This window comes from Erinaceus europaeus, chromosome 1, assembly GCF_950295315.1.
Source record: "Erinaceus europaeus chromosome 1, mEriEur2.1, whole genome shotgun sequence".
In the NCBI taxonomy this organism is placed as follows: domain Eukaryota; kingdom Metazoa; phylum Chordata; class Mammalia; order Eulipotyphla; family Erinaceidae; genus Erinaceus; species Erinaceus europaeus.
This window is the reverse complement of record NC_080162.1, coordinates 146,790,713-146,811,756: the sequence shown is the minus strand read 5'-3', so window position 1 is coordinate 146,811,756 and position 21,044 is coordinate 146,790,713. Positions and strand designations below refer to the sequence as shown.

Genomic DNA, 21,044 nt, shown 5'->3' with positions numbered 1-21,044 from the left:
TTTAAATTTTATTTGTTGTTGTTGGACAGGACAGAGAGAAATGGAGAGAGGAGGGGAAGACAGAGAGGGGTCGAGAAAGACAGACACCTGCAGACCTGCTTCACCACCTGTGAAGCGACTACCCTGCAGGTGGGGAGCTGGGGGCCTGAACCGGGATCCTTGCACTTTGTTCTATGTGCGCTTAACCGGTGTGCTACTGCCTGGCCCCCCAAATGCAAGTTATCCTATCTCTCCTTTTCCCTATATTTATTGACATTTGATTCACTGAAGTCACCATTTCATTTGAAGCCAAATATTTCCTGATCACTGTTTGTAATATTTTTCTTTGGAATCATGCCCCCTTTGTAAATAAATACCCTTAGGTTCTTCAATAAACACTCTAAATGAAGCTTCTTGGGGAAAATAAATGGAAAAGATATTGCTAACCCACTCTAATTAGTATTTATCAATCTTTAGGTTGCAGGGCACCACTGGTTGTTAAACTAATAAAAAAAAATTTTTTTAGACACACACACAGGATAAGAGGAAAAGAGAGGAGGGGGAGGGTGGGGAGGGGAGGGAGAGGAGAGGAGAGGAGAGGACAGGAGAGGTGTCAGTGAATGAATTCACAGCACCAAAGCTTCCTTCAATATAGTAGAAGCCAGGTTCTCACTTGGGTTCCTCACATGCCACAGCAGCACACTCTCCAATTGAGCTATTTTGCTAGCATTAAATTAATTTTAGTGAGATAAAGTTTTAAGACATTAACTATAGTAGAGTGGATAGTACACACAAAGGGTAAGTACTGTTTTACATAAATTATTTCAGTTATAAGTCCTTGTGAGAGAATTTTTTTTTAGCACTAGTAGTACCTCCAAATATATGAATGTCATATTTCTAGACCTACTGGTTGTCTATTCCTATCTTGGCACGTTTGGCAAATGAACTGTATTTTTTGAGAAGTCTTTTTAAAATCTTTTTTTTTTATTATTTATTATTGGATAGAGACAGAGAGAAATTGAGAGGGAAAGGGAACTTAGAGAGGGAAAGAGACAGAGAGACACCTTCAGCCCTGCTTCACCACTGGTGAAGCTTCCCCCCTGCAGGTGGGGACCAGGGGTTTGAACCTGGACCCTTGTGCACTGAAATCTGTATGCTTAACTAGGTGTGCCACCGCTTGGTCCCCATGAATTGGATTTCTCCCTCACTCATAATTCTTTTTTTCTTAAAGAATTTATGTATTTATTGGGGGTTGGGCGGTAGTACAGTGGGTTAAATGCACATGGCGCGAAGTACAAGGACTAGCGTAAAGATCCCAGTTCAACTCCCTGGCTCCTCACCTGCAGGGGGCTCACTTCACAGGTGGGGAAGCAGGTCTGCAGGTGTCTATCTTTTTCTCCCTCCTCTTGATTTCTCTCTGTCCTATCCAACAACAGCAATGACAACAATAATAATAATGACAACAACAAGGGTAACAACAAGGGCAACAAAGTGAGAAAAATGGCCTCCATGAGCAGTAGATTCGTAGTGCACACACTGAGCTCCAGCAATAAACCCTGGAGGCAAAAAAAGGAAAAAAAGAAAAAGAAAAAAAGAATTTATTTATTTATTCCTTAGACAGATCGAAGGAGATACAGAAAAAACCAGACATCACTCTGGTATATGTGTGGCTGGGGATTGAACTTGGCACCTTATGGTTGAGAATCCAATGCTTTATCCACTGCACCACCTCCAAGACCATATCTTCACTCGTAATTCTAGAATTGTTTTTTTTAAAATATTCATTCCCTTTTGTTGCCCTTGTTGTTGGATAGGACAGAGAGAAATGGAGAGAGGAGGGGGAGAGAAAGACAGACACCTGCAGACCTGCTTCAGTGCTTGGGAAGTGACTCCCTTGCAGGTGGGGAGCTGGGGGCTCAAACCGGGATCCTTATGCCGGTCCTTGTGCTTTGCGCCACGTGCACTTAACCCGCTGCGCTATCTACCACCCGACTCCCTCTAGAATTATTCTTAACATTCAAATAAAATTTGATACTCTTTTTACATATATATTATTTATTTACTTTGAATACTAAGGAAAATAAAGAGGGGAGGGAACACTATTTCACTGCTCATGAAGCATCCCCCCATGGGGACCAGAAGCTTGAACTTGGGTTCAATGCAATGTAATATGTGTGCTCTACTTGGTACACCACTGCTCAGCTCCCTTGATACTCTTATTAAATATGTGCTTCATTTGATCTACACATTCTATTGATCTTTTTTTCTTTTTGCCTCTAGGGCTATTGCTTGGGCTTGCTGCCAGCAGTATGAACCCAACACTCCTGGCAGTCATTTATTTTATTTTTTTACTGGATAGGCCAGAGAGAAACTGAGAGGGGAGGGGAAGACAAACGGGAAGGAGGGGAGGAACTACTGAAAACCTGCTTCACACCTTGTGAAGAAAGCCCCCTGTAGTGAGGAACCAGGATCATTGTGCAGGTCCTTGTGCTTCACAATATGAGCACTTAACCTAATGTGCTACTGTCTGGGCCCCTTCTGTTGATATTTCATTTCCACTGCATTCCAACCAAATATTAAATTCTGGTTCCTGGAAACCACACAAACTCTCACTCTTTCACTCTCACAGTGTTTTTTGTCAAAGCTAAAGTAGACTATATCTATCTCTATATATTCTTATTGGGGGAAAATTAATGGTTTATAGCTGACAATAAAATACAGTAGTTTGTACATGTGCAACATTTCTCAGTCTTCCACATAACAATTTAGCCTCCTCTAGGTCCTCCTCTGCCATCATGCCTCTGCCCTCTACTCTAGTCCTTTACTTAGGTATAATACAACAAACCTAGATCAAGATCTGCTTTGTGTTTTCCCTTTTGTCTGAGAGAGATCATCCAATTTTCATTCTTCTCTTTCTGACTTATCTGAACATGATTCATTTAAGCTCCATCCAGGATAAGGTGAAGAAAGTGAAATAATTTTTAATAGATGAGTAGTATATCATTGAAGAATAGACTATATTGATTAGTATCTCTTCTTAGAAAGAACATAGGCAAGGGTTTGCAGCATGGTATGTATAAACTTCCTAAATTAACACACTAGAAAATTATTTCTATACCATTAATAGAAACATTTCAAGGACTGCAGACAGAACTGGTGCACAATGTGGTGCCAAAAATGAAAAGGTGTGGGCAGGGATAGATAACATAATGGTTATGCAAACATGTTTGAGCCTCCAAAGTCCTAGGTTCAATCCTCTGCAGAGCATTTGAAGTGCAGTGACTTTAAATATATATTTATTGGGGGATTAATGTTTTATAGTTGACAGTAAATATAATAGTTTGCATGTGTATAACATTTCCCAGTTTTCCACATAACAGTATACTAGGTCCTTCTCTGCCATCATATTTCAGCATCGAGTGACTCTGTATTAGATTTTAATGTCTGAGGCCTGATGGTCCTAGGCTATAACTGAGCAGTTTTCTGGCCCTACATCTCTCACATTAAAATTTTTTTTAATATTTATTTTATTTATTTATTCATTCCCTTTTGTTGCCCTTGTTGTTTTATTGTTGTAGTTATTATTGTTGTTGTCATTGTTGGATAGGACAGAGAGAAATGGAGAGAGGAGGGGAAGACAGAGAGGAGGAGAGAAAGACAGACACCTGCAGACCTGCTTCACCGCCTGTGAAGCGACTCCCCTGCAGGTGGGGAGCCGGGGTTCGAACCGGGATCCTTATGCCGGTCCTTGTGCTTTGCACCACCTGCACTTAACCCGCTGCGCTACAGCCCGACTCCCTAAAATAAAATTTTATAAAAATGAAAACCAGCAGGAAAAATGTATAGTTTCATAACAGTTGCTATTTAATGAGATATGCCAAAAGAAGATAATGATCTAATTTATATGTGAGATGTAAGAAACAAAGAAAGGGAAAACACAAAAAGTGAAACTTGCATTGGGTGATATGTACTACACTAAAGCAAAGGACTTTAGGGAAGAATGGGAGGGAATGGGTGGAGAGGGAGTTGAGGTCTTGGAAAAGGACTTAAGTTGAGGATGAGACTTTTGTGGACACCTGTCATTTGGAGATAAAAAACTGTAACCATGTGTCAACAACTGTACTGTAAAACATACCCTCAATGAAGTGATTTGTAAGGAAAAAAAAGAAACCATTAAGCCCATAATAAAATAATAAATAAATAAATACAACCAACACTGAGATGAAGTTCTTAAGTGGGTAGTTTCAATTGAGAAATAGTTTGAAAAGTTTAAAAAAAAAGTTTTGAGGGTGAATGGTAGTAATCTTTATGTGGATGTACTTAATACCAATAAAGTGTGTCTTTAAAATGGTAAATTTTGTTATGTGTATTTCACTATAATAAAGAAAGTTATGCTATGGCTGGGCAGTGATGCACCTGGTTAATTGCGCAAGTTATCATGCAAAAGGTCCTTGGTTCAAATTCCTAGTACCTACCTGCAGGTGTCTCTCTTACTCTCTCCCTCTCTATCTCCCCTTTCCTTTTTGATTTTTCTCTATCTCTATCAAATAAAATACAAACAAGTTAAAAAGAACTTTTTTAAAAAAGAAAATACATGCTGATTAAATGTGCCTTTATATATGACAATGTGCACAATTCAGTATGTTTATATAACAAGCATTAAAAAGTTCCTATTTTTGGTGTATTGCACCAAAGTAAAAGACTCTGGGTTGGGTGGGGGAAGAGTACAGGTCCTGGAAAAGTATGACAGAGGACCTAGTGGGAGTTGTATTGTTATGTGGAAAACTGAGAAATGCTATGCATGTACAAACTATTGTTTTCACTGTCAAATGTAAAACATTAATCCCCAATAAAGGGAAAAAAAAGTTCCTATTTGATGCCCAGGAGATGGCGCTATAGATAAAGTTTTGGATTTGTAGCCATGAGACAACACCCCCCACCCCCATTTTCAATTCCTGGCCTGTGCCAGAGTGATGCTCTAGTTCTCTATTTCCTTCTCTCTTATCGGTAAATATTCCTCTTTGTCTCCTCAATGTCTTAGTCTTTAATGATAGTTTACATTATATACTAGTGTTCTTCAAGTTTTTTGTGAATTTGTTAATTATATCCAGTCTTTACCAGGTTTGTCTACCTTCTGGGTCTATTTGTAAAAGTTCTGGGTTGATGAAAGCATGTTTATAATTAAGATTTTTCATCTGTTTGTTTCAACTCCAAATTATAAACTTCCTTTTAGTGAAGAATGTAATCCATTTACATTTATTGAGATAACCATTGGAAATATTTCTAGCATATGGTTCCATGTGTTCTAGTGATTACATTCTCTCTCTTTTAATTTCTTTACTAGGGGATTAGTTGTTTACAGCCAACAGCAAAATACAGTAGTTTGTACATGTGTAACATTTCTCAGTTTTCCACATAACAATTCAACCCTCACTAGGTCCTCCTCTGCCATCATGTTCCAGGACCTGAGCCCTCCACCCACTCCAGAGCCTCTTACTCTGGTGTAACACACCATACATTCTCTCTTTTTTAATCTGTGCTTCCTTCAGAGTTCAATTTATTTTCATCATCTAGATCCTTAGCACACTACTTAACACCTTACTCATTATTTTCTGATGTGCTTTCCAATACTTCTCATTTTCCTTTTATTAATGATTTTTTTCCCATTTTGTTTTCTAGAAATAATTCTTTGCTTATAGAGCATGGGTAGCAACCATATTAACTGTATACCCTTTGATTAGTTCCATCCTTTCATTCTATTTGTAACACTCCTGTCCTACTATATATAATAATATATACTTTGTTTTTCAGTTTGTCTCATAGTTTTCACTGATGACTTCTTTTGTATAATTCTGAAAAAACTTCCTGGATGACTATATAGGCAGACTTTGTTTTTGTCCATTCAGGTCATCTGCCATATCTCTTAAATTTTGGAAGCTGTATTTTTAATGTCTTTCATCATATCATCTTTCTCTGATCTAGGATTGTAATCAATATAATCTCATCGATATGCTTATTTTTCATGGTACTTTTAAAAAATTCCTTTAGAATACAGTTCTTGATCCCTCCAGATGATCACACATTATCTAATACTTTTGCTTTTCAAATCTATTGTCAACTTGGTTGGACCAGAATTCTAAAATTAGGAATAAGCTCAGCTGAAGAACAGATACTTAATTACTACCTATAATATACTCATTTATCAGCCCAAGTTGCCTTTGCTGCTCTGAATTTTTTATTGTATTTCAATTTCCAACCAAAGAGATTCATTTTTTCCCCTTATATTTTGCCTCTCAGGGCTACTAACATCTAATGAAATTCATAGTGAGTCTTTTTCTCCATTTATTTCATATCTCTGACAAATTCTTCATTGTTATGATGTTATCAGCAGAGTTGCTGGCACAATTCAAGATTTTAAGTAGTATAAATCCATCGCTGTTGGCATTTTTTAAAAAAAGGTGACATTACGAAATGAACTCGCAAGCATCACTGCTAAGCAGTCTCATGAAAGCGGATGGAGGGGGAAGGAGAAGGTAAACAATACAGTACTATCTATTAATATCATGTGGTACTATGGTTCAAACTCAAGCCTCACACATGGTAAAGTATATATATGTTCTACTAGGCAAATCTCAGTATTGGCATTTATTTATTTCCTTTGGTTGCCCTTGTTTATTGTTGTAGTTGTTGATATCTTTGTTGTTGAATAGGACAGAGAGAAATGGAGAGAGGAGGGGAAGACAGAGAGGCAGAGAGAAAGATAGACACTTGCAGACCTGCTTCACCGCCTGTGAAGTGACTCCCCTGCAGGTGAGGAGCTGGGGGCTTGAACCGGGATCCTTATGCCAGTCCTTGTGCTTTGCGCCACGTGCACTTAACCCACTGCGCTATCACTTGACTCCCAGTATTGTCATTTTTATGTTAAGACTTTTGATTATGCCTTGAATCAAGGCATGTTAAAATTTAGCTTGGAAAGGGCCAGGTAGTAAGTGAGCAGGTTAAGCACACATGGCACGAAGTCAGTATCACACCACCTCATCATCTGGGGCCTTAGTAAAGGAATCCTTGGATTCCCACACACATATGATGGGCCTAAACCTCTAATGGATCCCTCTCTCCATCACCATGGGTTGCTTCCATCAGGCACAGCATCTTGTGGGCCATCCCAGGACCGTATCTTCACCATAAAGCAGAGACAGTAGGGATAGCCCCGGTCTTCAGTCTTCGAAAGGCGGCTGGGGTTATCCTGCCCTGCCACTCGAGAAAGACTGGTCCTGAAATAAGTACAGTCTGCAATGTTCCTAGCTGTGACCATGAGCTATGAGCTCAGACCAATAGGGACTTAGGTTACACAGGCTCTGGTGCTAAATATAAATTCAGATATCTACGTGGGTCAGGTAGATAGAGGTAAACAGTCAATTTTATCCACAGATTTTTTCCCCCAAGAATGGGAGCTACTCACTGCCCTAATCCAACTTTTTAGCCCTTTTCTCTACTCTGACACCATTCTCTTAGACAATATTCTTTTTTTTTTTTTTTTTGCCTCCAGGGTTACTGCTGGGGCTGTGTCTACACTATGAATCCATTGCTCCTGGAGGCTATTTTTTCCTACTGTTGCCCTTATTGTCATTGCTGCTGCTGTTGTTGGATAGGACAGAGAAATTGAGAAAGGAGAGGAAGACAGAGGGGGGAAGAGAAAGACACCTGCAGACCTGCTTCACTACCTGTGAAACGACCCGACTGCAGGTGGGGAGCCAGGAGCTGGAACCGGGATCCTCACACTGGTCCTTGCACTTCACACCATGTGCACTATACCCACTGTATACCTGGTCCCCTCAGACAATATTCTTATTCAAACTAGCTATCAAACTCAAGCAAAACTATCATAGTTGTGTGCCCCTAGGAACATGCCTAAAATGGACTTCCTAGCTTTCTTCTATCCTAAAATTCCTAATCTCATCTGCTCTAATACTACTTTTGGTTCCTGTTCATTAACTATTTTGTGTCAACTCACGTCATGCTACCTGCCAGACACCATGTTACAGATGCTGCCATGACTCCATCCCAGCTTCTCTGGGCAGACAACCTCACCAATGTGTCCTGGACTCTTGAATCTCCAGAGCTCTGGCTCATTAGGGAAAAATAGAAACAGGCTGGGGGTTACAGGTCAACCTGCCAACAGCCATGTTTAGTGGAGAAGTAGTTACAGAAGCCAGAACTTCTACCTTCTGCACCTGAAAACAACCTTTATCCATATTCCCAGCAGGGGAGAAGTGATAGGATGAAGATAAGAGGACTCTGCACTCCAGCTCCATCAGCACCCAGAGAGAGAGAGAGGAGGAAAAGGAGAGGGGCATATGGAGGTAGCAATGTTGTCATGAGTGGCTTGGAGGGGAAGAGAGGACTGGATCAGGAAAAAAAAAAGGGCAATTATGTATAAAAGTAGAGAGATAGTTGTAGAGATGATGGTTGTCACATATCTACAACCTTAGGGGAACTGTGGTGGATTGCAGTGGAGAGATTGAAGATATAGAACTTCGGTGGTGGGAATGGTGTGGATTTAAACCCCTTTTGACATGTAATGTCATAAAATAAAATTAAAAAATAAAAATAAAGGAAGCCCCTTGAAGTATTCTCAACAGTTATAAAAGAACACTGAAACTAAAAGAGATTTAAGCCCTTTTTATGAAAATGAAATAAAAACAAATATTCTTTAAAAAAAGGTGATGAAAGCATTTTTTACACTCAAAAAAATTTATTATCTTTATTTATTTATTGGATAGAGAAAGCCAGAAATCAAGAGGGGGGGGGATAGAGAGAAAGAGAGACAGAGAGACACCTGCAGCACTGCTTCACCACTCATGAAGCTTTCCCCCTGCAGGTGGGGATTGGGGACTCGAACCTGGGTCCTTGTGCATTGTAACGTGTGCTCAACCAGGTGCGCCTCCACCTGGCCCCCTTTCTTCACACTCTTTAGGAATTAAATGAACAACAACAAAAGATGTCACTAATGGATAAAAAGCACAGAAAAATGTATAACTGAAATTTATTTGTAAATTAAGCATGAAATTAAATTATATCATATCCAAGTGGATTTTTTTTTTTTAATTACCAAAGCACTGATCTGCTCTGGCTTATGGTGGTATGGGGGATTGAACCTGGGACTTTGGAGCCTCAGGATTAAGAGTCTCTTTGCATTCTAAGTACATTGTGATGTATCTTTAGTTAGCTTCCACAGTTACTAAAAATATTTTTATTTTGACTGTTCTTTGCTTGTTAAACTCTCCATCCATTTTTTAGTACACTAAAGGAGTTCACTATATGTTGAACTCTTACATTGTTTCCTCTTATGAAAACGAAATGAAAAACAATTTGCAGTGTAAACACTCATTCCAAGTTATTAAGCCAAACATTTTTTTTTTTTTCCTCCTCCAGGGTTATTGCTGGGCTCGGTGCCTGCACCATGAATCCACCGCTCCTGGAGGCCATTTTTTTCCCCCGTTTTGTTGCCCTTGTTGTAGCTTCGTTGTGGTTATTATTATTGCCCTTGTTGACGCAATTTGTTGTTGGATAGGACAGAGAGAAATGGAGAGAGGAGGGGAAGACAGAGAAGGGGAGAGAAAGATAGACACCTGCAGACCTGCTTCACCGCCTGTGAAGTGACTCCCCTGCAGGTGGGGAGCCAGGGGCTCGAACCGGGCTCCTTACGCCGGTTCCTGCACTTTGCGCCACATGCGCTTAACCCACTGCGCCACTGCCCGACCCCCTAAGCCAAACATTTTTAAATACTCTTACATTAGAGTTTAGTCTCTACTGAAACAGCCTTTGACAAGTCTTCAGGAATATATAAAAGGATAAATCTGTACAATGGTACATGTGTCTCACATGTGTAAGGATACAAGTTTGATATTTGGCATCACATTTGCCGGAATGATGTTCTAGTTCTCATTCAGGAAGAAATCTTGAAAACAGTAGTTATTTATACAATAAGCATGGGCACTGTGACTTGTGTAATATAATGTTTTTGTTGATTTTCTGTTTTAAATGAGGGTTAAAATTAACTTCATTAGTCCACGTTTAGTTGAAGGCTATTACTCTATGTTGTCCAAATATGATCTGAGTTATGTTCAATGTTATGGAATAGTTACTAATACCTTTTTGTCCTCCTGAAAAGGATTAAATTGTGTATAAAATCTACAGTTATATTACCTATAAGGAAATCTGGACTCATTAAATAGAGTTTATCCTACTATTTGATATTATATTTATAATATAAAAGGTATTGTCATTTGAAGTCAATGTCTGTTATAAACATTGTAATGCTATTTACTTATTTATATGAAAGAGACAGAGAAGACCCAGACATCACAGCACTTAAATATCGGATTCCCACACAGACATGATGGGACTAGACCTCTAACAGATCCCTCTCTCCACTGTCACTGGTCATCTCCATCAGGAAAAACATAATGGAACCCTTTGTGGGCCCCCATAGAACCTTGCCTTCAATGTGGATCAACAATGGTAGGGACTGTTCCATCCTCCAAAGGGAAGCTGGACAACATACTCTACCACCCAAGGAAGATGGGTCCTGAGATTGGTGCAGCCTAGAATGTTCCTAGTCATGACCACAGAATGTGAGCTCAGACTTACAGGAATGCAGAGGTTACATAGGTTCCTGTGCTGAATATGGGACCCAGATTAGATCGATGGGGTTTACAGTTAACAATATTTATATACTTTTCCCATATTTGGGAGCTACTCTCCCCCAATCCAGCTTTCTAGTCCTTTTTCCAACTCTGACACCATCTCCCAAGACATTAACTTGGGTCCACCTGAATATTAGATGTCACACTCAGGCAAAAACTAGTAAAGTCATAGGAAACCTTGGAATATACCTAAAATAGACCCCCTACCGTTTTCCAAAACAGAGACCCTAAATCTTCATCTACAATATTCTTGCCTTTAGGTTCATAATGATACTGGGTCCATGCTCCCAGAGAGATAAAGAACAGGAAAACTTTCTATGGAGGGGATAAGATAAGGAGTTCTGGTGGTAGGAATTGTACTCCTCTTATCCTACGGTCTTGCCAATATTTCCATTTTATAAATAAAAATAAAAAGAAAAGAAAAAGGTGGTCCGGGAGGTGGTGCAGTGGATATGGGATTGGACTCTCAAGCATGAGGTCCTAAGTTCAATCCCCAGCAGCACATATACCAGAGTGATGCCTGGTTCTTTTTCTCTCTCCTATCATTTTTCATGAATAAATAAATAAAATCTTAAAAAAAAAATAAAGAAAAGGCCACTGTAACTGGGACAGATGGTGGCTCCATGAGTAGTGCACTTTACCACCACCGGGATTTAAGCCCTAGTTCCCTACTTTCAGGGGCAAGTTTCATGAACAGTGCTGCAGCTATCTATCTTTCTTTCCCTCTCTCTGTTTCTTACCCTCTATCAGAAAGGAAGTGTGGGGGGGAGGCCACTGGGAATGGTGAAGCAGCTGCCCTTGTTGTGGTTATTGATGTCGTTGTTGTTGGATAGGACAGAGAGAAATGGAGAGAGGAGGGGAAGACAGAGAGGGGGAGAGAAAGACCAACACCTACAGACCTGCTTCACCGCCTGCGAAGCGACTCCCCTGCAGGTGGGGAGCCAGGGGCTCAAACCGGGATCCTTCCGCTGGTCCTTGCGCTTTGTGCCACCTGGCTTAACCCGCTGTGCCAGGGCCCAACTCCTGCCTCTCAGTATCTTAGTCAAAACTATTGAACTAGAACTGACATCTTAACAAGTCCCCCAATGTAATTAATGTGTATTTATTTCATTTTTTTTCCCGCAGAGAATAATCAGCTTTATTATTCTACTTAAAATTTTTGTCTGTCAATAAATTCTTATAAGACACATAAGAAACAAAAAGAAAAAAATAGGTGAAATAAAAATTTTTTTTTCTTCCTACAGGGTTATTGCTGGGCTCGGTGCCTGCACCATGAATCCACCGATCCTGGAGGCCATTTTTTCCCCCTTTTGTTGCCCTTGTTGGTGTAGCCTCGTTGTGGTTATTATTGCCATTGTTGATGTTGTTCGTTGTTGGATAGGACAGAGAGAAATGGAGAGAGGAGGGGAAGACAGAGAGGGGGAAAGAAAGATAGACACCTGCAGACCTGCTTCACTGCCTGTGAAGCGACTCCCCTGCAGGTGGGGAGCCGGGGGGATCCTTACGCTGCTTTGCCCCACATGCGCTCAACCCAGTGCACCACCTCCCGACCCCGTAAATCAATTTTTAAATTTTATTTATTTATTTATTTATTTTTGAGAGAGATGCAGAGAAATAAAGACACAGAGAGAAACACCAGAGCACTGCTCAGCTCTGGTTTATGGTGGTGCGGGGGATTGAACCAGGGACTTTGGAGCCTCAGGCATAAGAATCTCTTTGCATAACCACTATGCTATCTACCCCTGCCCAAAATCAATTTTTAATGCACGCTAGGAAAATAATTCAGAGTCTTGCACATGTGTGGTACTGATGAGCCTGGTCCAGTTTTCTATTCTCTTGTTACTCAGACAGAATGAAGATAGAGAGATACCAGCGCACTGCTTTGGTTGTAGGAGTACAGGAATACAGGCCTTCCCACAGAGCAGGTCATGTGTTCTACTTGGTGAGCTATCTCCTATCCTTGTACACATAGTGACACACTATTCTCTAGGTCAAAGATATTGCTCTGGTAAAGTACAGACTTGCAGCATGTCTGAGGAATTGGATTTGATGTCTGGCACTGAAGGTAGCACAAATTAACATAACCATGGGAACTCTAAGGATAGTGCCTGGGAGTCTCTTCTCTTTCAAAGCACATAGGATTAATAATGATCCTAGGAGACCCTTCACAGAATGCTAGAAAATCTTTACATGCCATACATAAGACAAGAGTTTAACAACTAAAATACATAAAGAGCTTGCCAAACTCAACAAAAAAACAACCCCATCCAAAAATGAGGTGAGGACATGGACAGAATATTCACCACAGAAGAGATCCAAAAGGCCAAGAAACACATAAGTGTCAGAGAAATGCAAATAAAGACAACAGAGCAATGCCACTTCACTCCTGTGAGAATGTCATACATCAGAAAAGGTAGTAGCAACAAATGCTAGAGAGGCTGTGGGGTCAAAGGAACCCTCCTGCACTGCAGGTGGGAATGTAAATTGGTCCAACCCCTGTGGAGAGCAATCTGAAGAACTCTCAGAAGGCTAGAAACGGACCTATCCTAAGATCCTGTAATTCCTCTCCTGGGGATAATATCCTAAGGAACCCAACACACCCATCCAAAAAGATCTGTGTATACCTATGTTCTTAGCAACACAATTTGTAATAGCCAAAACCTGGAAGCAACCCAGGTGTTTAACAACAGATGAGTGGCTGAGCAAATTGTGGTATATATATACAATGGAATAACTACTCAGCTATTAAAAACCATTTTTAGCCCATCTTGGATGGAGCTTGAAGAAATCATATTAATTGAGATAAGTCAGAAACAGAAGGATGAATATGGGATGATCTCACTCTTAGGCAGAAGTTGAAAAACAAGGTCAGAAGAGAAAGCACAAGTAGAACCTGAACTGGAATTGGCGTACTGCACCAAAGTAAAAGACTCTGGGGTGGAGGTGGTGGTGGTAGTGGAAGGGAAATACAGGTCCAAAAAGGATGACAGAGGACCTAGTGGGGGTTGTATTGTTATGTGGAAAACTGAGAAATGTTATGCATGTACAAACTATTGTATTTACTGTTGAATGTAAATCATCACTTCCCCAATAAATTAAAAAAAAATAATCTTGGGTTCGTGTCTCCAGTGGTATAATAAAATAGGAAGCTTTCAAGAGAGGGGATGGGATCAGAGCTCTGGTGGTAGGAATTGTGTGGAAGTGTACCTCTCTTATCCTATGGTCTTGCTAATATTTCCATTTTATAAATAAGTTAAAAAAAAAAAAGCACATAGGATTTAAAAAAAAAAAGCTAGGCCAAAGATGCTGCTCAGCAATGCTTCATTCCTCAGGGCTGCAAAAACAAACAAGCCCACAGACAGTTCAAATGCAACTCTTAAGATTTTGATTCTAGCTTTATTCTTTCTCTATTCATTCCTGGTGTGCATAATATTAGCAACCTGTCCTCTGTCCTAATCATATTCATTCCACTAGCTCATTTCTTCTGATTTTACTTTTAATATACACTAGCTCTCTATTCCTCATTCCTAAAGTTTTCCCAGTAATTTCAAATTTGAGTAATCATAAAATATTTTTATTATCTTTTTTTTTTTTTTTTTTTTTTTTTTTTTACTATCAGGGTTGTCACTGGGGATAGGTACCTGGGCAATAATCTCACCACTCCAGGTGGCTCCCCCAACCCTCCCTCCCCTATAGAGACAGATGAACAGTTATCTGCAGCACTGCTCCAAAGCCTGTGAAGGCCACTTGCAGAGTTGGAGTCATGTAGGCACCAAGTCCCAGTGATAAGCCTAGTGGCAACAAATAAAACAGAAATCCTTAATTCAGGTTCCTCGACTTCTAGATTTCTATATGAATCATCCCAGTGCCATATTGTTTCTATATGGTGCTGTGCCTCAAGTCTGGAAACATATATGGTACATGTTCTACAGGGTGAGTTAATTACAGCTTCCTTTTAAAATAAGGTAGAACTAATTTGTTTCACGACCTGACAGCTCCAAAAAATTTTTAAATAATCTAATTTTAAAGCTATAATTAAAAAGTTAACAAGTAACATTTGCAATGTTAGTAAAAAAAATAAAGTTATTTTAAAAATTTACCTCACTTTCAAGAAAGAAAAGAACCAGCATCCTTATGAGGTTTCCATTGGGACTGTTCCTTCCCCTTCTTTTTGCTAATGCTTCTTCTGCTTGTGGATCATGCCTGCTAAATAGCCTGGAAATAAGTAAGAAAACATAAACACCACAAATTTACAAAAAAGTCTGATGATTGTCTTTTCTTCACTGAATAAATCATTTCAGAGGGGAAACAAAAAGCTATCACAGATTAGTTTTTTCAGTTATTTCAAGTTAGCTGTGTAACTGATGTTTTTATAGATTAAAAAATCCCATGTACCACAGACAATACTTTTAGCCCATCTGTATGCTATCTGTGGGGCTCAGGCGAAAATTAGTAAAGTCATGGGCCCCTTAGAAAAATACCAAAAACTAGACTTCTTAGCTTCTTCCAACATAAAGACTCCAAATCTCATCTGCTATACTCTTACCTTTAAGTTCCTGATTATTAAACAATTTGTTCTGCTTTATATCTTAGTGCTTTTCAGCCACCAAGTTGCAGATGTTACCATGATGCCAACCTGAATTCCCTGGGCAGATGTGTCCTGGAACTGCACTTCTCCAGAGCCCTACCGCAGGGAAAGACAGAAACAGGCTAGGGGTATGGATCAACCTGTCAACACTCATGTCCAGCTGAGAAGCAATTACAGAAGCCTCCCACCGGTACCCCATAAAAATCTTTGGTCCATACTCCCAGGGGAATAAAGACTAGAGACCATTCCAGTGGAAGGGAGGGTATATGGAACTTTGGTGTGGGATCTGTATGGAATTTTATCACTCTTATTTCACAATCTTGTCGATCGATCATTATTAAACCAATAATAAAATCTGTAAAAAAAAATAAATAAAAGGAAAAAAAATCCCAAATACTGGTTACATATGGTTGAATTTATGTAGTCAAACTAAAATCAAGTGTAAAATGAAGCTTTTCTTTTTTAAGCTAATGAATAGCAATGTCAAAATATTCATGGAAAATATAAACTGTTATACTGTATGACAATCTGTGTACAGACTATAGTATAAGTGCCTCAGGCAAGCAAGTCCTTAGATTTAAAGGTTGAACTACTTTACCCTGACCAAGAATTCTATTTTCTTCTGTAACGATTTTTTTTTCTTTTTTCTGCCTTTAGGGTTATTGCTGGGGCTCAGTGCCTGCACTACAAATCCACTGCTCCTGGAGGCCATTTTCCCATTTTGTTGCCCTTGCTGTTACTGCTGTTAGATAGGAAAGAGTAAAGTTGAGAAGGGGAGAAGACACAGAGGAGGAGACAAAGACACCTGCAGACCTGCTTCAAGTCCTGTGAAGCAACCCCTCCCACCAGGTGGGGAGCTGAGGGCTCAAACCCGGATCCTTAAGACGGTACCTGTGCTTCATGCCATGTGCGCTTAACCTGGTGTGCTATGACCTGGTCGCCCTGATTTCTTTCATTTATTTATGAAAGATAGGAGGAGACAAAGAAAGAACAGACACCACTTTGTTATACATGCTGCTAGGGATTGAACTCAGAACCTCATGGCTGAGAGTCTAATGCTTTATCCATTGTGCCACATCCCTGACCACCTGTACTGATTTCATAATAAGTAAAAATACCATTTAACCAACTGGTTCATCAACAATTACCAGAGCACTGCTCAGCTCTGGCTTATGGTGGTGTAGGGGATTGAACCTGGGAATTTAGAGCCTCAGGCATGGCAGTTTTTTTGTATAACCATTATGCTATCTACCCTCCAGGTTTTGTTTTTTGTTTTAATGCCAGAGCCCTGCTCAGCTCAGACTTTAAGGTGGTGCAGGGGATTGAAAGTGGGACTCTGGATCCTCAGGCATGAAAGGATTTGCATAACCATTATGCTGTTTCCCCAGCCTGAAATTCATACTTCTTTTTCTTAAATTTCTTTATTGGGGGATTAATGTTTTATAGTCGACAGTAAATACAATAGTTTGTATATGCATAACATTTCTCAGTTTTCCACATAACAATAAAATGCCCACTAGGTCCTCTGTCATCCTTTTTGGACCTATACTCCCCCCCACCCCCACACCAGTCTCTTTTACTTTGGTGCAATACACCAACTCCAGTTCAGGTTCTATTGGCGTTTTCTTTTCTTTCTTTTCTTTTTTTAAATTTATTTTCCCTTTTGTTGTCCTTGTTTTTAAATTGTTGTTGTAGTTATTATTGTTGTTGTTATTGATGTCGTCTTTGCTAGATAGGATAGATAGAAATGGAGAGAGGGGAAGTTGGGTAGTGCAGCTGGTTAAGCGCATGTGGCGTGAAGCACAAGGACCAGCATAAGGATCCTGGTTCAAGCCCCCAGCTCACCACCTGCAGGAGAGTCGCTTCACAGGTGGTGAAGCAGGTCTACAGGTGTCTGTCTTTCTCTACCCTTCTCTGTCTTCCCTTCCGCTCTCCATTTCTCTCTGTCCAACAACAACGACAATAATAATAACTACAATAAAACAAGGGCAACAAAATAAATATTAAAATATATATATATATAAAATAAATGGAGAGAGGAAGGGAAGACAGTGAGAGGGAGAGAAAGACACCTGCAGACCTACTTCACCGCCCATGAAGCAACTCCACTGCAGGTGGGGAGCCAGGGGCTTGAACTGGGATCCTTATGCCAGTCCTGGCACTTTGCGCTACGTTCGCTTAACCTGCTGCTCTATCACCTGACTCCCTTATTGGTGTTTTCTTTTCTGATCTTGTTTTTCAACTTCTGCCTGAGAACAACATCATCCCATATTCCTCCTTCTGTTTCTGACTTATCTCAATTAACACAATTTCTTCAAGCTCCATCCAAGATGGGCTGAAAATCACTAAAAATAGTGATTAAATCACTAAATTTAATCACTAAAAATAGTGATTAAAAATCACTATTTTTAATAGCTGAGTAATTATTCCGTTATGTATATATACTGCAACTTGCTCAGCCACTCATCTGTTGTTAAACACCTGGGTTGCTTCCAGGTTTTGGCTATTACAAATTGTGCTGCTATGAATATAGGTATACACAGATCTTTTCGGATGGGTGTGTTGGGTTTTTTAGGATATATCCAAAGGAGAGGAATTACAGGATCATAGGGTAGGTGTCGGGCTGGCTTCGCGAGAGGAGACACACGACCCGGGACTCATGGCTGGGTTGTACGCAGTATCTCTTTATTCATGCAGGACGCAGCGCAATCTAAGCCGAGCTAGACTAAAACTAACACAACTACCAACTAACTAAAATGAACAGTGTTGTCCTTACATACTTTCCAAGTAGGGTGTAAACAAGATGTGACATACAGAGGGTGGAGAGAAAAGTGACTGGTGAAAATCAGGGTGTGACAAGGAGAGGGGGCGGAGCAGGCAAGAATTCTACCACTGAACCACCAATGCCCTGGAGGGAGGGTGGTGCTTTATGTAAATAGAATACAGTAGTTATGTAAATAGAATACAGTGTTAAGCAGGGGGTATTAAACTAATGAAACAGAAGGGGTTTTTAGAAGCATACCAACAGGTAGGTCTATTTCTAGCCTTCTGAGAGTTTTCCAGAGTGCTCTCCACAGAGGTTGGACCAATTTACATTCCTACCAGTAGTGCAAGAGGGTTCCTTTGACCCCACAGCCTCTCTAGCATTTGTTGCTTCTACCTTTTCTGATGTATGACATTCTCACAGGAATGAAGTGATATCTCATTGTTGTCTTTATTTGCATTTCTCTGACCATCAGAGACTCGGAGCATTTTTTCATGTGTTTCTCAGTCTTTTGGATCTCTTCTGTGGTGAATATTCTGTCCATGTCCTCACCTCATTTTTGGATGGGGTTGTTTTCTTGTTGTTGAGTTTGGCAAGCTCTTTATATATTTTGGTTATTAAAAACTCTTGTCTGATGTATGGCATGTAAAGATCTTCCCCCATTCTGTGAGGGTCTCTTGGTTTGGGTAGTGATTTATTTTGCTGTGCAGCTTTTTAATTTGATGTAGTCCCATAGGTTTATACTTGCCTTAGTCTTCTTTGTAATTGGATTCATTTCATTGAAGATGTCTTTAAAATTTATGAAAAGAGTTCTGCCACTATTTCCCTCTAAGTATCTGATAGTTTCTGGTCTAACATCCAAGTCCTTGATCCACTTGGAATTTACTTTTGTGTTTGGTGAAATATAGTGGCTCAGTTTCATTCTTCTGCATGTCTCAACCCATTTTTTCCAACACCATTTGTTGAAGAGACTCTGCTTTCTCCATTTAATAGTCTGGGCACCTTTGTCAAAGATCCATAGCTGTGGGGGTTTACTTCTGGGCTCTCAATTCTATTCCACTGGTCAGTGTGTCTATTCATGTTCCAGTGCCAAGCAGTTTTGATGACAACGGCCCTATACAATTTGAGATCTGGGAGTGTGATGCCTCCGGTTCTGTTCTTTTTTCTCAAGATTGTTTTGGCAATTCTAGGTCTTTTCTGGTTCCAGATAAACATTTACAGCATTTGTTCAATTCTAATAAAATATGTGGTTGGGATCTTGATGGGGACAGCAATAAGTTTGTAGATGGCTCTGGGTAGTATATTCATTTTTATGATGTTAATTCTTCCAACCCATGAACATGGAATATCTTTCTACTTCTTTGTGTCTTTTTTAATCTTCTTTAGTAGTGACTCATAATTTTCAGTATACAAGTCTGTCACTTCTTTGATTAGGCTTATTCCTAGATATTTTATTGTTTTTGTTGCTATAGTAAAAGGAATTGATTTTTGGGTTTCTTCTTCTTCTAACTTAGTGTTTGCATAAAGGAAATGCCACTGACCTTTAATTTTATAGCCTGATACCTTACTATGTTGCCTGATGATTTCCAAAAGCATCTTGCTGGATTCTTTAGGATTTTCTATGTATTCTTTATGTCATCTGCAGACTCTGACTTCTTCTCTTTCAATCTGTATCCCTTTAATTCTTAAGTTTTTATATATCTATATTTATAAAATTTGCCCATTTAATCTATGGTCCTGCCTTTTCTTCCTTTCTAAGTCACACCTACATCTATACCACTACTTCTATTTTTCCTTCTCTCTCTGCCTCCTTATAGAACTGGATTTCAGAGCTCTCAGGTTATCTTCCCCTAACGTTTCTTGTCCTTTGGGAGTATGGACCACAATTCCTTATGGGGTGCAGAAAGTGAGAGTTCTGGCTTCTGTACATGCAAGTTTTGTTTACTTGGGTGACTTTCAGAATTTCATTGCAGACTTTTTTCAGATGGTGAGAAGGTGGAAGGAAGGAAAGAAAGATAAAGAAAAATAACAGTGCTCCATTGAGTATATGTCCCATAACTTTTTTATTCAGTCATCTGTCCAAGGGCATTTTGGTTGCTTCCATATTTTGGCTGTTATAAATAATGCAGCTATGAATATGGGGGTACATATATCTCTTCAAATTAGTGTTATTATTATTTTGGATAAATGCCTGGGAGTGGAATTGCTGGAAAATAAGGTACTTCAACCTGTATTTGTTTAAGGATTCTCCATACTATTCTCCTTAGCAGTCATACCAGTTTGCATTCCCACAGCAGTGTAATAGAGTTCCTGTCTCTTCATATACTTTACAACACCTATCCTCTCATTTTGTTGATGAAGGCCATTCTCACAGGTGTGAGGCGGTATCTCAATGTGGTTTTAATTAGCATTTCTCTGGCGATGAGTGAATTGGACCATATGTCTATGGGCCACGATGTATCTCTTTTTAAATTTTTATTTATTTACTTATTATTGGATAGAAGCAGAGAGAAATTGAGGGGGAAGGAGGTAAGAGAGACACCTGCAGCCCTGCTTCACCACTTGTGAAGCTTTCCCCATGCAGGTGGGGATCAGGGGGTTAAACCTGGGTCCTTGCGCACTATAGTGTGAGTGCATAACCAGGTGTGCCAACTCCTGACCCCGGTGTGTCTCTTTTTGAGAGAACTGCCTATTCATATTTTTTGCCCACTTTTTTTTTTAGTGTTTATCTTTCATATTATGCTTCTTTTATTTATTTATTTATTTATTGTTTTAAGAGGTATTTTCTTTTTCTTTTTAAAAATTTTTATTTATAAAACAGAAACACCAACATGACAATAGGATAAGAGGGGTACAGTTCCACAAAATTCCCACCACCAGAACTCTGTATCCTATCCCCTCCCTTGATATCTTTCCTATTCTTTATCCCTCTAGAAGTATGGACCCAGGGTCATTGCGAGATACAAAGGTGCAGAAAGTCTGGCCTTTCTTTCTTGTTCCCTAG

The 21,044-nt window shown here is 39.7% G+C and overlaps 1 protein-coding gene across 4 annotated transcripts in view; it reads right to left on the bottom strand.

The window, feature by feature from the left end:
• Positions 1-21,044, bottom strand: part of STAG1 (STAG1 cohesin complex component) — a 445,812-nt gene that overhangs the window by 101,394 nt on the left and 323,374 nt on the right. For all 4 annotated transcript variants that reach the window (XM_060196862.1, XM_060196869.1, XM_060196854.1 and 1 more), the window contains one exon: positions 14,789-14,903. In XM_060196862.1, the coding sequence (XP_060052845.1) occupies positions 14,789-14,903 (115 nt within the window). The remainder of the gene's footprint in view (positions 1-14,788; positions 14,904-21,044) is intronic.